The 14,615-nt window shown below is 34.4% G+C and overlaps 5 protein-coding genes across 9 annotated transcripts in view; all 5 read left to right on the forward strand.

Moving 5' to 3' along the window:
- Positions 1–2,268, forward strand: part of LOC104732347 (pentatricopeptide repeat-containing protein At5g55840) — a 5,277-nt gene extending 3,009 nt beyond the window's left edge. Inside the window, exons 3-6 of one of the 4 annotated variants that reach the window (XM_010451888.2) lie at positions 254–1,602; positions 1,685–1,754; positions 1,863–2,006; positions 2,106–2,268. In XM_010451888.2, the coding sequence (XP_010450190.1) occupies positions 254–1,512 (1,259 nt within the window). In that variant the 3' untranslated portion in view covers positions 1,513–1,602; positions 1,685–1,754; positions 1,863–2,006; positions 2,106–2,268. Of the gene's footprint in view, positions 1–9; positions 1,603–1,684; positions 1,755–1,843; positions 2,007–2,105 lie in introns of all 4 variants that reach the window. The other 3 variants (XM_019236644.1, XM_010451883.2, XM_019236647.1) reach the window with 3 other exon arrangements.
- Positions 3,286–5,232, forward strand: LOC109129066. Its single transcript, XM_019236649.1, has 3 exons — positions 3,286–3,524; positions 4,540–4,728; positions 4,812–5,232. The coding sequence occupies exons 1-3, from the start codon at positions 3,519–3,521 to the stop codon at positions 4,854–4,856; spliced, it is 240 nt and encodes a 79-aa protein (XP_019092194.1). The 5' UTR covers positions 3,286–3,518; the 3' UTR covers positions 4,857–5,232.
- LOC109127040 (putative small ubiquitin-related modifier 7) lies at positions 5,926–6,444 on the forward strand. The gene is made up of 3 exons (XM_019231179.1): positions 5,926–5,991; positions 6,116–6,265; positions 6,358–6,444. Exons 1-3 carry the CDS (start codon positions 5,926–5,928, stop codon positions 6,442–6,444), a joined length of 303 nt encoding a protein of 100 aa, XP_019086724.1.
- On the forward strand, positions 7,899–8,429 carry LOC109127677 (putative small ubiquitin-related modifier 8). The gene is made up of 3 exons (XM_019232890.1): positions 7,899–7,983; positions 8,123–8,272; positions 8,352–8,429. Exons 1-3 carry the CDS (start codon positions 7,918–7,920, stop codon positions 8,427–8,429), a joined length of 294 nt encoding a protein of 97 aa, XP_019088435.1. The 5' UTR covers positions 7,899–7,917.
- LOC104732381 (WEB family protein At5g55860-like) lies at positions 9,350–12,802 on the forward strand. 2 transcript variants are annotated; one of them, XM_010451922.1, is made up of 4 exons: positions 9,350–9,682; positions 10,005–10,235; positions 10,320–11,609; positions 12,128–12,802. In XM_010451922.1, the coding sequence occupies exons 2-4, from the start codon at positions 10,053–10,055 to the stop codon at positions 12,596–12,598; spliced, it is 1,944 nt and encodes a 647-aa protein (XP_010450224.1). In that variant the 5' UTR covers positions 9,350–9,682; positions 10,005–10,052; the 3' UTR covers positions 12,599–12,802. The 2 variants fall into 2 exon arrangements, with proteins under 2 accessions (XP_010450224.1, XP_010450217.1); XM_010451915.2 differs by lacking the exon at positions 12,128–12,802 and having other exon boundaries at positions 10,320–12,121.

Consider the following 14,615-nt stretch of genomic DNA (forward strand, 5'->3'; position numbering starts at 1 on the left):
TTGAGAGAGGGAGAGAAGTTTCTTAAAAGTCTCCGTGATGTTCCTGCAGCTGTTGATACTGTAATGTACAACACACTACTCACTGCAATGTGTAAATCAGGGAACTTGGACAAGGCTGTCTCACTTTTTTGTGAGATGGTACAGCAAAACATTCTGCCTGACAGTTATACATATACAAGTCTTATTTCTGGGTTGTGTAAGAAGGGTAAGACTGTTATTGCCATACTATTTGCTAAGGAAGCTGAGGCTCGAGGTAATTTACTTCCCAACAAGGTGATGTATACCTGTTTTGTGGATGGTATGTTCAAGGCGCGCCAATGGAAAGCTGGTATTTATTTTCGGGAGCAAATGGATAAACTTGGCCTTACCCCTGATGCTGTCACAACAAATACAATGATTGATGGTTACTCAAGGATGGGGAGAATAGAGAGGACACATGACATACTCTTTGAGATGGGGAACCAACGTCGAGGTCCTAATCTGACTACCTACAATATTCTTTTGCATGGGTATTCAAAGAGGAAAGACGTATCAACAAGCTTTATGCTATATAGATCCATGATACTGGGTGGCATTTTACCTGACAAGCTCACATGCCATTCTCTTATCCTTGGGATTTGTGAATCCAACATGTTGGAGATTGGTCTTAAGATATTGAAAGCATTCATATGCCGAGGTTTTGAAGTTGACAAGTATACGTTCAACATGCTAATCTCTAAGTGTTGTGCAAATGGAGAGATCAAGTGGGCATTTGATCTGGTTAATGTCATGACCCTTTTGGGAATCACCCCTGATAAAAGTACTTGTGAAGCCATCATAAGCATCCTCAACAGGAACCACAGATTCCAGGAGTCTCGCATGTTTTTGCACGAAATGTCAAAGCAAGGTCTATCTCCCGAGTGTCGGAAGTACATTGGTCTGCTTAACGGTCTTTGTAGAGTGGGAGATATAAAGACTGCGTTTGTGCTGAAGGATGAGATGATAGAACGTAAGATATGTCCGGCAAATGTAGCTGAGAGTGCAATGGTGAGAGCGCTTGCAAAATGCGGTAAGGCCGAAGAATCTACGCTGCTTCTTCGGTCTATGCTGAAAAAGAAGTTGGTTCCAACTATTGCTAGTTTCACTACTCTAATGCACATGTTTTGCAAGAATGGTGATGTTACAGAGGCCCTTGAATTGAGAGTCGTCATGAGCAATTGTGGGCTGAAGCTTGATCTCGTGTCGTACAATGTATTAATTTCTGGACTTTGTGCTAAAGGTGATATGGAAGCTGCATTTGAACTCTATGAAGAGATGAAACAAGATGGATTTTTAGCTAACGCGACTACTTACAAAGCTCTTGTCAATGGAATACTTTCCCAAGAAACCAGCATTTCTGGGACTGATATCATCCTGAAAGATTTACTTTCTAGAGGATTCATAACATCCACGAGCGTTTCACAAGATTCACGCAAAACCTTGACAGTGGTCATGGAGAAGCTGAAGGCCTTGCAAAGTAACATGAAGAGATAACACCAGGACAATCTGTAACAGTAATCATATGATCAACTTCCCTATGCAAATCAGAGTTAATGCTTTTCTCAAGCATCTGCGTCTCTGTAGGTTTGTTCTTAATCCTTATGATTGTTACTTTTCATGAAACTCTTATATTCTGTTCTTATCTAATGTGTTTCTACTTCTCCAGATGATTTCGCGGTGAAGAGCTGGATGTTCAGTGTAATGTTCTCTAGAGGAACCGCTTTGTCTGATTCACAGTATGCATCTTACCCATTCTTCTCCTCCCTAATTGGCAATAAATTTTGCATCATAGTGATTATTGTGTTCTCTCTTGTTTCATTAATAGTTCTTGCTGTGAATGCCAGTCAGTTCCAGAAACTTATGCATTGAAGCCTGTACTGTTATACAGAAGAAGACAAGCAATACAGACCGTTACTGGCTCCTTTCTCTGCCAAATACAACTCAAAAGAAATATCAGGAGACTTTGATTAAATCTCTTAATCTTCCAGGTGGGTTTTAAAAACGCTGTCTTTAAACTCCACTTGCATTAAAGTTCGTATTTGTTTGTTTGCTTGTTCGTTTCTTACAATTTTTTCTTTTCTTTACAGATACAAAATCAGGAGTGGGGAGAACAAGCTCTTAATAGCTGGAGCTGTGTTGTCAAATCATGTGCTGAATTCATTCACCTGTAACCAATCTGGACTTTCACCAAAAACCAATTCAGATAATGTGGTTCAGAGAAAAATGATGCAGAGCCATGGAAGCAAAAAATATAAAGCGTCTTCTCTGTGTCGTTGAGGAATCTTTTTATGATGAATAATGTCGGAACAACGAGAAACTGGTTGTTGTGTTGGGATGGTGTCTGATGGGGGATCTTGATGCAGACAGAATCTAACAGTTCGTCAGATTGCATCACTGGATTTGTTCCATTTTGCAGTACCCACTCGTGAGCATCCTCCTGTAGTTAACCACAAATATAAATTTTTAATGCTTAAATGTGTTGATTGTCTGTTAGTCTGCTAACAAATTTTATTTTACATCATACATGTAAACATGTTTTAGATCACTATTATTATACAAAACTTGGTTACACCTATTAGGAATATAAATAAACGAAATACTACTATAGAACAAAATTGTCGCAAAACCAGCAAAACAATTATTAAATTTACCAAATCCATATTGTTTATTGTAATAATAATAAAATTAAAATCATTAATACATGCAAGTGGAGGAAAATTGGTAGACGAGTGATGACGGATTAAAGAATCAATCGTTGTTAGGAAAATGACTAATAATTTTTTCTTAAACAAATAGGCCACTTGATTAGACTAAAATTTCCAATTACAGTNAAAAAAAAAAAAAAAAAAAAAAAAAAAAAAAAAAAAAAAAAAAAAGAAGTAGCAAAATTGATATACACCATCTGTGTACGATTTATAAATTTATAATCCATTAAATAAACTTTTTTTTATTAGCTGAAAATAAAGACGAAAAAAAAAAGAGTAATGGAAAAAGACAAAACAGAGCCAGCAAGTCACTTGCTTTGCATCGGTCTGAACTCTGAACCAACATATATGCTCTCTCTCTCTCTCTCTATAAACAGTCGTTAGCCAGCTCATCTTTCCGTTTAGAAAAACCAAAAGACATTTACACGTCACTTGAGGTCTTCTAACTCCGTTTATATAAACCGTTACAGACACCGCACCGAGAGAGAGAGAGATAGTATAAAATAAAGAAGAAGCAAAATAGAATTTTTAGAAAGAAAGAAAGAAAAAAAAAAAAAAGAGAAAAAAAATCAAAAATCAAAAAATTAAAAAGTCTCTCTTTTGATTTTTCTTTCTTTTTTTTTTTTTTCTTTTGCGTCTTGGTCTTTCTCCCCAGATTCTCTCTCTCTTCTTCTTTTCTCCTTTGGTTTTCTCGGCGGCTTCTTTCTTCTTTCTTCTTCTTCTTCTTCTTCTTCTTAAAGCTATAATATTTCTCCATTTTTCTTGGGATAAATCTTTCTCCTTTCTGCAGACGCCATGTCGGTACGTTTTCAAATCTCCTCTCTTTTCTTTGAACCTATGATTGGTCATTGGTGTGTATATATAGAACAGTTATTATGAATTCGATTTGTATGGTTTTTGAGAATTTTAGTTTCATTTTGCTTGGAGGGTTTTTGTTGATTCCTCTGAATCTTAGATATGTGGATTTAAAAGAAACATCCAGATGTGCAAAATTGTGATTCTGATTAGCTTATATTGTCTTGCTGATGAATCTGATAATCTCTTATTCTGGATCTCGTGTTTTATTTAATTTTTGACACTTTTTCTGAATTTGATTGATTTTAAAGCTTAGATTTTTTGATTTTTGAGTTTCTGATTTTTGGATTTGAGATGGATTTAGGATTGATACAGAGAAGTTGTTGTCTTTTTGTTTTCGTCCCGAGATTGTTCTTTGATTCATTTGATAGTGAAAGAGGTATGATGAATGTTGTGTGGCATTGTTTATGGACAAGCAAGAGATCTTTTTTGCCCTTGTGGATTTGTTTGCTTATTTAGAGACAATATTGGAATCCACTTGTAGTATCAAACTTTGGTTTATCACTTTTTTCTCACCTAATTTTAATTGGATAATAGAAGTTGATAGGAACGTTTTGAAATTTGCTTCTGGTTTGGTTTTGGTAATCTTTTTGACTTGTGGTGTGTATTGTTTGCTATAAAATGTAAACATGATCAGTTTGGGCAAATTGTACAAACCATTATCCTCATACACTTGATAAAAGGTTAAGTCCTCATTTTGTATTTTACTCGGTTGATACTTTTTTCGGTTTATCTTAAGCCTCTTGTCTTATGTGGTTTGCTCCCGGCCACCTAAGACTTGCTTTGCTTACAATGAAGGAAGGTTAATTCTTTTCAGGGGTTTAGAGTTTATACTCATTTTAGACAATCATTTCATCTAATTGGCACCAAGGGTTACATTTTGACACTGAGTTTGAACTTGTTTCTTGATGTTTTTTTTTTGGGTTTGACCATTTGGTTTTTATATATGAACGAACAACAGGACAAAGGTCGTCCCTTGCCGAAATTTGGTGAATGGGATGTGAATGATCCAGCCTCAGCAGAAGGTTTCACTGTGATATTCAACAAAGCTAGGGATGAGAAAAAGACTGGTGGCAAACCCGGTTCACCTGGTAAATCCAGTGAGGGACATGTTAAGTCTGGAGGAGGAGATCCTAGTAAACCTCAGCCTGTAAGTTTTCTTCATCTTTATCTCCTTAACTTGAAATCTTGATATCCATTGTCACACAAAATGGGATCTTTCTTTGGTTTCAGAAAAAATGGCTCTGCTGCATGCAATCTCCAGCTGTGGACTCTTGACAGACACAAAAGATGGATTTGGGTTGCTGCTCATAAAAAAAGTCACACTGCTTACACATCTAAAGCAATGTTCTTTTATGTTTTATTGTCTTTCTTGAAATTACCCACACACACAAAAAAAAATGGTTCCTAAGATGATTTGGAGCTACCCTTCCCCTTTAGTATCACGATTATGATTCCTTCTTCTTTGAAGTTGTTTGTTCTTATAAAAATGCTGTAAAATCGTGTTGCCACTTTATTGGAAAACCAGAAAAGAAAAAAAGAAGAAAAAAAGAAACAACACAGTTACTGTGTCTATATGTAATGGTGTCTTTTTGGTTTTGATTTTTATGTTGTCTTTTTCCTTGAATTATAAGTATACTTATGTTGTGCTCCTTTTTTGTTTTTCCTCTTAGTAAATCAAAAAAAAAAAAGAAGTTACATTATTACATTGACATATAACGTAGAAAAGAATTTGACTAAAAGTAAAAGCCATACAAGAAACGACGTAATAAACTAGTCAAACTAAAACTGAATCGTATCATACATGAAGAACAGAAATTGAAACAAAGTCAACAATAAATTAAATAGATGATGGAAAATAAAAGTCATAAAAAGACATTTAGTAATGAAAACAAAAAAGAACTTGATAAATCAAATTGCTTTTACACAAAAAAAATAGAAGACAAAACACAAACAATGGCATATTGAATTTGGAAATTTGTATGGCTCCTAAATACAGGATTATAGGCTAGCTAAAGACCTTAATTTTACTAGAGACCGTTCATGTTTCCGATCGCTTATGAAATAAATTTTGATTTTTAGTTTTTTTTTTCAGTCAAAGATATCAAAAATCAGAAAAGGTGCATAAAAGTTTGTGATGGTTGTAAACTTGTAACTATCAACGGTTGATTTGATGATACTCAATTCCCACGGTAAACAAATAGATTCATATTTAATGATATGAGTCAAAGTTCTCCCACGGTAAACAAATAGATACATTGTTTGTGTGTGTGTATATTTTATATATATTGCATGTTAACAATTCTACCAGTTCATAACAATCCAACAGTCACAAGAGAAAGTGAAAATGTCGGCGTCTGACAAGAAACCATTGGTTCCGTCGTCTCATATATCCATCAAGATCAAAAGTCAGGTACTCGAATAAATCTTGATATATGTTTGATTGTGATTTGCGAAAATTAACCGCTCTAAATGTTAAGCTGCGTTATGCGTATATTATCATGTTAATAAAAATTGCTGTAAATATAACAAAACAGGATGACATATGTGTGTACTTCCGGATTAAGAGGGACGTTGAGCTCCGTACAATGATGCATGCATATTCCGCCAAAGTTGGACAGCAAATGTCATGTTTTAGGTTCCACTTCGATGGAGTTAGGATCAAACCCTATCATACTCCCAACGAGGTTCTTTTTTTTTTCTTTTTTTTTTGTATTTCATAATTAAGAATTTCTCCAATTATATATGGATCAAAATTGAGAAAAGAAAATGATTGCAGCTAGAGCTTGAAGACGGAGATGAAATCGACGCATTAGTTGAACAAACGGCAGGGTTCAGCCATAGTCATCCTATCTTAACGACATAAAAAGTCATTACTTCGACTCATAATAATAATCTTGTTTCATTATGTTTTCACCAATATTTTAATACAAAAGCTGGTTATTTATCAATGTCACAACAACGCTAATTAAGGTTATGGTTGCATGAACATGCTAGTTGATATCTAGAGTTATCTAAGTTATTTAAATGAAGTTATATTATTGTCACGAAAGATGTAACAATATACCTTTTTCAAAAAATATATATATATATATGTATGTAACAACCAAAGAATATGTTCAATCGTATGGAAAACTACAACAAAGTAGAGATGAATATTTTTCTATTTTTCGTATTAAATGTGATATATATATATATATATATATATATATATATATATATACAAGTACAAAATTACAAATCATTGTCAATAAGATCATCCTTGGAGAAAGCCTTAGCCCATTTTGAATAGTCGAGCTATACATAGCAAAATGAATAATCAGGTCTATCTTTTTAGTCATACATGTTGTGTATTTCACGAGCCAGATAGTTTTCTTTGCCCATATCAATCTCCTACGTACCTAATCTTTATGTGACAAATTATGCTACACAAAAAGTAAAAAGAAGATTTTAAAAGTTATTTACTAATCGTCCAAAAATATAGTTGCTGATAAATAAAAAATGCTGCACAATTATGTCTTTTAGCTAGTCAAATACTAGATATAAAAATTGTACTCCTTTTCTGTATTTCCTCTTAGACTCTTTACATCATTACATTTACATACATCTACGTATAAAAGATATCTAGTATTTGACTAAAAGTGAAAACATATAAGAACGTAATAAACTAGTCAAACTAAAAGAGAAAACATATCATACACGAAGAAAAAATGAAACAAAGTCAACAAAAATTAAATAGATAATGGAAATCAAAAATCACAAAAGATATTTATATAATTTTATTTAAAAATGAAAACAAACGAGAGCTTGATAAATCATAACTGCTTTTACACAATGGCATACGAAAGACAAACATGGCACATTGAAGTTGGAAATCCTTACGGGCTTATAGCTAAAGTCCATACTGGATTATAGCCAAAGTCTTTTTTTTTTTGTGCAAAAGCCAAAGTCTTTAATCTTTATTGTTGTACACAAACAAGTAACGTGAACGTTGTTTTGTTGAAGAAGGTACATTACTAATTTGAGAAAGAAAAAAAATTGATTTTAGTTCTTTCTTTCGGTCAAAGTGAGCAAAAATCAGAAAGGGTGCCATAAAAGCTTGTGATGATCTTAAGCCTTAACTATCAATTATTGATGATACTCAATTCCCACGGGCCACGGGAAAAGAAGAAAAAAAAATACTAGTAAAACGGGAACAGAAAACTAGAAGGTTTTATACTAGTTGGAATCTATATCTTACTTATGTGTCTACATTTGTGTGTATATATATTTACTCCGTATTGCGTGTACCTTTAACCAGTTCATAAACAATCCAAAAAATCACAAAGAGAAAGTGAAAATGTCGGCGTCTGACAAGAAACCGTTGGTTCCGTCGTCTCATATCACCGTCAAGATCAAAAGTCAGGTATTTGAATAAATCTTGCGATATATGGTTGATATATTGATCATTATTTACGTACATCCCTTTAAAATAAACTAAGATGAGTTAAGATGCGTTTATATATATTACCATGTTAAAATTGTTGTATTGTTGTATAAAACAGGATGACGTATGTGTGTACTTCCGGATTAAGAGGGACGTTGAAGTCCGTAAGATGATGCAAGCATATTCCGACAAAGTTGGAAAACAAATATCAACTTTTAGGTTCCTCTTCGATGGAACTAGAATCAAATTCAATCAAACTCCCAATGAGGTATTCATTATTGTTAGTTTACCTTTAGATTTACTCCAATAGTGTATCAATCAAGTTGATTAACGAAAACAAATTGCAGATTGGGCTTGAAGAAGAAGATGAAATCGAAGCATTTGTTGAACAACTAGGAGGGTTCAGCTTCTTTCGTCGCCATTAAGAGAATCTTAAACGACATAAAAAGTCGTTACGCTTCCGAAAAGATTAATATTTTAATCTTTGTTTAACTAATTTTTCACCTACTTTTTAATACAAAGTTGGTTGTTTATCAATATATATTCTATTCTTTTCAGTGAAGAAGTTCAAGTGTTTAACTTTAGTGGTCATTTATCAATTTTAACAACGCTAATGTAACTTATGAATGAACATGCTCTTTGATTAGTTATTGGAATAGAAACTTTAGAGATATGAATGGATAATCACAATCGTAATTATTATCCTATTACATATATAAAATGTAGTAATAAATTGATATTGAAAGAGAGTAATGCTCTCTTCGTTCCCATGGAAAATTGCAACAAAGGAGAGAAGGAGATCTCTATATTTTCGTATTAAATGTGATATATATACACACGAAGTACAATCACAAATCATTGTCAAAATGATCATCCTTGAGACCTTGGCCCATTTCAATATTTGACTAGTCAAGCTATATATAAACAAAATGAATAATCAGGTCTATCTTTTTAGACTTACATAGTTACATGTCGGCTCGTTCACGTGCCAAATAGTTTTATTATTTGCCCATATCATATCAATCTCTACNTTTTTTTTTTTTTTTTTTTTTTTTTCTTTCTGAATTTAACTTAAATTTCTTACTTTTTTTTTTTTTGAAAATCAACTTAAATTTCTCACTTTTAACTTGATATCGAATCATTATCATAGTATTGAATTTGTTGTATGGTTGTTTAGTAAATGACATATAAAAAAAAAAAGTAAAAAGATGATTTACTCACCGTCCAAATAAATTAGTTGCTGCTAAGAAAATAAAATAAAAAATAAACCAAACAAATTAGGTTTACCGGTGACCAATAAAAAGCTGCCATTTGTCAACCAAATACACTTCCCCTTCTATGTCCCTCTCTCCTCTCTGTCTCTTTCTTTCTCTCTCCTCGCCACTGACTTTGCTCTCTCTCTCTCTCTCTGATTTACAGAAGAAATTTCAAAACTTCTTCTTCATCTCTTTCAAAGCTCCAATCTTTTTCCTCCCTTTCCGATTTATATTCATCGTCTTCGACACCGGAGATATCTTTCCTTTTTCCTCCGATCGTCTTTTCTCCCCCTGAGAAAAAAAATAAAAATCGCTCCTTTAAGATTATTTCCTTGATTTTTCTTGGCGCGGTTTCGATTTCACGTTTCTGGGTTTTCGTTTTCGGCTCTGAAAAACGATAAATTTCAAACCGGAAAGATCAGGTACGGAATCGAAAATTTTTTGGTCACCACATCGTCGGTGGGAGAGAAGCTTTTGTATTCTCGTTTTAGCCTCTTTGATTTATAGAATCTGTCCCAAATCTTGATGATTGTGTTTTAAGCAGATCAAATTAGAGAAAAGTACTATATTTGGTCTTAGTTAGGTTAATCTTTCCCTTAATAACCTGCTCTTAGGGTTTTGTTTTATTCCGTTTGTGTGTGTGTGTGTTTACTGTTAAAAATTGCTTAATTTGCTTAATCTTCTATTAATGGAATCATCACTAATTGGAAACCATATGATTTTTGAACTATCTCTCTGTATCAGGTAGTGAATCTTGATTTTTTTTAGACTGTAAAAGAAAGAAAATGCGAAATGGTTGCTAAGAAGGGACGTAGAGACTCTTCTGATTCTTCTCCCGTTGTGGAGGTTGGAGAGATTGACACAAGTGCTCCTTTTCAATCTGTTAAAGATGCGGTTAACCTTTTCGGTGAAGCTGCTTTCTCTGCTGAGAAAGAGAGACCAGCCATTCGGAAACCTAATCCTCAGTCTGCTGAGGTAATTTTCATTTGATTTGATTCGTTAGCAGTTTTGTGTTTTAAGAGGTTTTTTTATTATCTGAACTGTGTTTGTGGTTTGCAGAAAGTTTTGGTGAAGCAAACAGAGCTTCACTTGGCTCAGAAAGAGTTGAGTAAGTTGAAGGAACAGCTTAAGAATGCTGAAACGATCAGAGAGCAAGCGTTGAGTGAGCTTGATTGGGCTAAAAGAACTGTTGATGAACTTACTCGTAAGCTTGAAGCGGTTAATGAGTCGAGAGATTCTGCAAATAAAGCGACTGAAGCTGCTAAGAGTCAAATCGAAGAAAATGTTTCTGTTTCTGGTAGTAGTGATGCTCGGATTAGGGATATGGAACAGTATGAAGCGGTGTGTAAGGAGCTTGAAAGCGCGAAGCAAGAGCTGAGAAAGATCCGTCAGGTTTCAAATGAGATTTTGGAAACAAAGACTGTTGCTTTAAGTAAAGTGGAGGAAGCCAAGGAAGTGACTAAAGTTCATTCTGAGAAGATTGAGTCGCTAAAAAATGAAATCGCAGCTGTTAATGAATCAGTTGAACAGACGAAGCTTGCATGTTCTCAAGCCCGGAAAGAACAGTGTGAGATATTTGCAGAGAAGGAGGTTCAGCAGCACTCGTATAAAGCTGGCATGGAAGAATCTGCCAAGAAATCACTCGCTTTGAAGAACGAGTTTGACCCTGAGTTTGCGAAAAAGCTTGAAGTGCAGTTGACGGAGACATATAACGAGATCGATGAGCTGCAGAAGCAAATGGAGACTGCAAAAGCATCTGATATGGATTCGGTTAATGGTGTGAGTTTGGAGTTGAATGAAGCTAAGGGTTTACTTGAGAAACTTGTGGAAGAAGAGAAGTCTTTGCAAGAGTTAGTGGAATCTCTTAAAGCAGAACTGAAGAATGTGAAGATGGAGCATAGTGAAGTTGAAGCAAAGGAGGCTGAAATTGAATCTGTGGCTGGAGATCTTCATATGAAGCTTAGCAGAAGTAAGAGTGAGCTAGAAGAATGTGTTAAAGAGGAATCTAAAGCAAATGCTGCTTTGGAAGATATGATGTTAACCATCAATCAGATATCTACGGAGACCGAAACTGCTCGACGAGAAGCTGAGGAAATGAGAAACAAAGCTGATGAGTTGATGAAGGAAGCGGAGAGTGCACATCTGGCACTTGAAGAATCAGAGCTACATCTAAGGGTCGCTTTAGATGAAGCCGAAGAGGCAAAAGCTGCCGAGACAAAGGCGCTTGAACAGATAAAGTCAATTTCTGAAAAGACCAACGCTGCACGTAATTCGACTTCATCTGAATCTGGATCTCAGAGCGTCACACTGTCTCAAGAGGAGTTCAAGTCACTGAGCAAGAGAGCTGAGGTGTGCGATAAGTTAGCGGAATTGAAAGTGGCTGCTGCATTGGCTCAGGTGGAAGCAGTGAAAGCGAGTGAAAACGAGACACTGAAGAAGTTAGAGACAACACAAGAGGAGATTAAGAAGCTCAAGACTGCAACAGAAGAAGCGTTGAAGAAAGCAGCTATGGCGGATGCTGCTAAGAAAGCTGTTGAAGGAGAACTCAGGAGATGGCGTGAAAGAGATCAGAAGAAAGCAGAGGAAGCGGCGACAAGGATTCTAGCAGAAGCTGAGATGAAGATGGCCACTGAATCATCACCGCAACAACATTACAAAGCTCCCAAACAGAAACCTGTCCATAAGAAACTGGAGAAGACAAAAACTTCAGTGGTATCAAAGAAAGTGCTATTGCCGAATCTAAGTGGAATCTTTAATAGAAAGAAGAATCAAGTGGAATGGGGTTCTCCTTCATATCTCCCTGGAGAGAAACCCTTTTGATGATTTCTTCTTTTTCAAGGATTGAACTTTTTGCTGTTGTGANTGAGGTATGCGATAAGTTAGCGGAATTGAAAGTGGCTGCTGCATTGGCTCAGGTGGAAGCAGTGAAAGCGAGCGAAAACGAGACACTGAAGAAGTTAGAGACAACACAAGAGGAGATTAAGAAGCTCAAGACTGCAACAGAAGACGCGTTGAAGAAAGCAGCTATGGCGGATGCTGCTAAGAAAGCTGTTGAAGGAGAACTCAGGAGATGGCGTGAAAGAGATCAGAAGAAAGCAGAGGAAGCGGCGACAAGGATTCTAGCAGAAGCTGAGATGAAGATGGCAACTGAATCATCACCGCAACAACATTACAAAGCTCCCAAACAGAAACCTGTCCATAAGAAACTGGAGAAGACAAAAACTTCAGTGGTCTCAAAGAAAGTGCTATTGCCGAATCTAAGTGGAATCTTTAATAGAAAGAAGAATCAAGTGGAATGGGGTTCTCCTTCATATCTCCCTGGAGAGAAACCCTTTTGATGATTTCTTCTTTTTCAAGGATTGAACTTTTTGCTGTTGTGAACAATCAAAGAAAGTTGTGTGCTTTTTCTTTTTCTTTTGTTTTGCTAAAAGAAGGGTTGAGGTTTGAGACCTGAAGCAGTTGTAGCTTTGGTCTAACGTGAGAAACTGGTTTGTTGCTGTAAATTTGGATCAAAGCTATTTAGGTGGTTGTTTCATTTCGTCTCTTTGTTGTGATTGTGAATGCTAGTTTTATGACAATATAAGGAAGTTAAATAAGTGACATACTGAGCTAAGAGTATGCTCTTGGTGTTCGTGGTCGGTCTAGTGAGAGCAAATGTCAAATGATCAAGCAAGCACTCCACTCGCAGTAGACTAGTAGTACTCTCTCTTTCCTAATCGGAACTTAAAAAGCTATCACTTTGAAAATCGTACTTTCAACTCTTTCGACTGGGGCCAATTTTCTCGATTTGGTTTGGCTCGGTCAGTTCAAAATTTGGTTTGGTTCAATTTTGGGATATTGAATCATATAAAAATGATGTTTGTTCATATTAAAAGCTTAATAATTATCTTTTGTTTTGGGAGATTAGATATTATAGTATGAGATTAGATATTTTACATTATTTGGTAAACACTTTGTCAATTGATTGTGTTATTTATTCTATCAATTACTTTGAAATACAAAATATGGTGACAAGTTTCATTGTTATAGTACAAATTACAAAATGACAAATTTGAAGTATATCATAATGATATATAAATCCATATCAAAATCAAGTAATTAGATTTAAAAATGTATATTAAAATTACATCCATGTTTTACACTCCACTCCATGAACCAATAACTTCTTCTTATTTTTTCCGCTATATTCTAGAGCAACTAATTAGGTAAAAAAATAAACAATGTGAGACAAATATAATTAAGTTTAATGTTAGACACGAACATTTTACATGGTAATTACAATTTTGACATCCAGTTTTCACTTACGTGTGTTTTATATTTTATGAAGTCCAAAAAAATGAACCAAATGATACCATGATTAACAATTTAACAATACTGGTCTACAAACAAAAAATCATAGTATTTGCATTTTGTCATGGTGATTCTTTTGTATTGAGTTTCTTTGTTGTGTAAACGAAAGAGGTGATTGATTTCAGAAGCAGCTGCAGCTTTGGTCTCACGTGAGAAACTAGTTTGTTGCTGTAAAAATTGGATGATTGGATCAAAGTTATTATTTAGGTGGATTTTATTTTATTTTGGCCAGTTATTGTGATTGTGAATGCTGTTTGTTTTTCTCACATATGACAACAAAATATGGAAATTGAATGAGGTGTACACTGAGCTAAGATTACAGTTACAAGAAAATTTAGCAACTGTAAAGAGAAAGATATTTTTTAAGTTCATTATAAGAGGGTAAAAATGATGATACAAATATTTTGAAACGCATAAATACAATTTTCATTTCAGATTATAGACAACTTGTAAGTTGTAACTAGCATATATAGTAAATTCTTCATAACTACGAACCTTTGAATTAACAATGATTGTTCTCACTCTTTTTGTTTTTTATTTTTACTAAATTTCTTTTAACAAATATCTAATTGTTTCTTTTTTTAAAGATCTTTGTTAAATCTTTGTTCTCTCTCTCTCGCATTTGAGACAATAGCGAGTGACGACAAAAAAAAAATACCAGCCAAGAAACGTACACACAGTCAGAGTTCTTTTAAAAGAACAAAATCTTTTTTTCTTTTCTTAGACGCGTACACGTGTTCAGTTCGTTAATTCGATCCAAAATAAACCAAATCAAAATATCATTTGAAAACCGTAACATATCTTAATACTGTATGGTTTTAATGGATCAATTTTCTTTTATCCAAGAAAGTGAATCTGAATTTAAAAAAAAAAAAAAAAAAAAAAAAGACGATCTACACTCTACAGTTAACTAAAGATATATTTAACTAAAATCTGAATTAGAATTAAAAATTAAAACTGTTACCATATCAAACAATCCATTGTATACGCTATTGTTTTAGTTTG

Source organism: Camelina sativa, chromosome 2 (genome assembly GCF_000633955.1).
Source record: "Camelina sativa cultivar DH55 chromosome 2, Cs, whole genome shotgun sequence".
Classification (NCBI taxonomy): Eukaryota; Viridiplantae; Streptophyta; class Magnoliopsida; order Brassicales; family Brassicaceae; genus Camelina; species Camelina sativa.

Excerpts from the sequence above, each read along its gene's own strand:
- LOC109129066 (XM_019236649.1), top strand. Across the intron at positions 4,729-4,811 it reads ATCCTAGTAAACCTCAGCCT|AAAAAATGGCTCTGCTGCAT; the intron begins GTAAGTTTTCTT and ends CTTTGGTTTCAG.
- LOC109127040 (XM_019231179.1), top strand. The coding sequence starts at position 5,926 with ATGTCGGCGTCTGACAAGAAACCATTGGTTCCGTCGTCTCATATATCC. Across the intron at positions 5,992-6,115 it reads CCATCAAGATCAAAAGTCAG|GATGACATATGTGTGTACTT; the intron begins GTACTCGAATAA and ends ATAACAAAACAG. Across the intron at positions 6,266-6,357 it reads CCTATCATACTCCCAACGAG|CTAGAGCTTGAAGACGGAGA; the intron begins GTTCTTTTTTTT and ends AAATGATTGCAG.
- LOC109127677 (XM_019232890.1), top strand. The coding sequence starts at position 7,918 with ATGTCGGCGTCTGACAAGAAACCGTTGGTTCCGTCGTCTCATATCACC. Across the intron at positions 7,984-8,122 it reads CCGTCAAGATCAAAAGTCAG|GATGACGTATGTGTGTACTT; the intron begins GTATTTGAATAA and ends TGTATAAAACAG. Across the intron at positions 8,273-8,351 it reads TCAATCAAACTCCCAATGAG|ATTGGGCTTGAAGAAGAAGA; the intron begins GTATTCATTATT and ends AACAAATTGCAG.
- LOC104732381 (XM_010451922.1), top strand. The coding sequence starts at position 10,053 with ATGGTTGCTAAGAAGGGACGTAGAGACTCTTCTGATTCTTCTCCCGTT. Across the intron at positions 10,236-10,319 it reads CTAATCCTCAGTCTGCTGAG|AAAGTTTTGGTGAAGCAAAC; the intron begins GTAATTTTCATT and ends TGTGGTTTGCAG.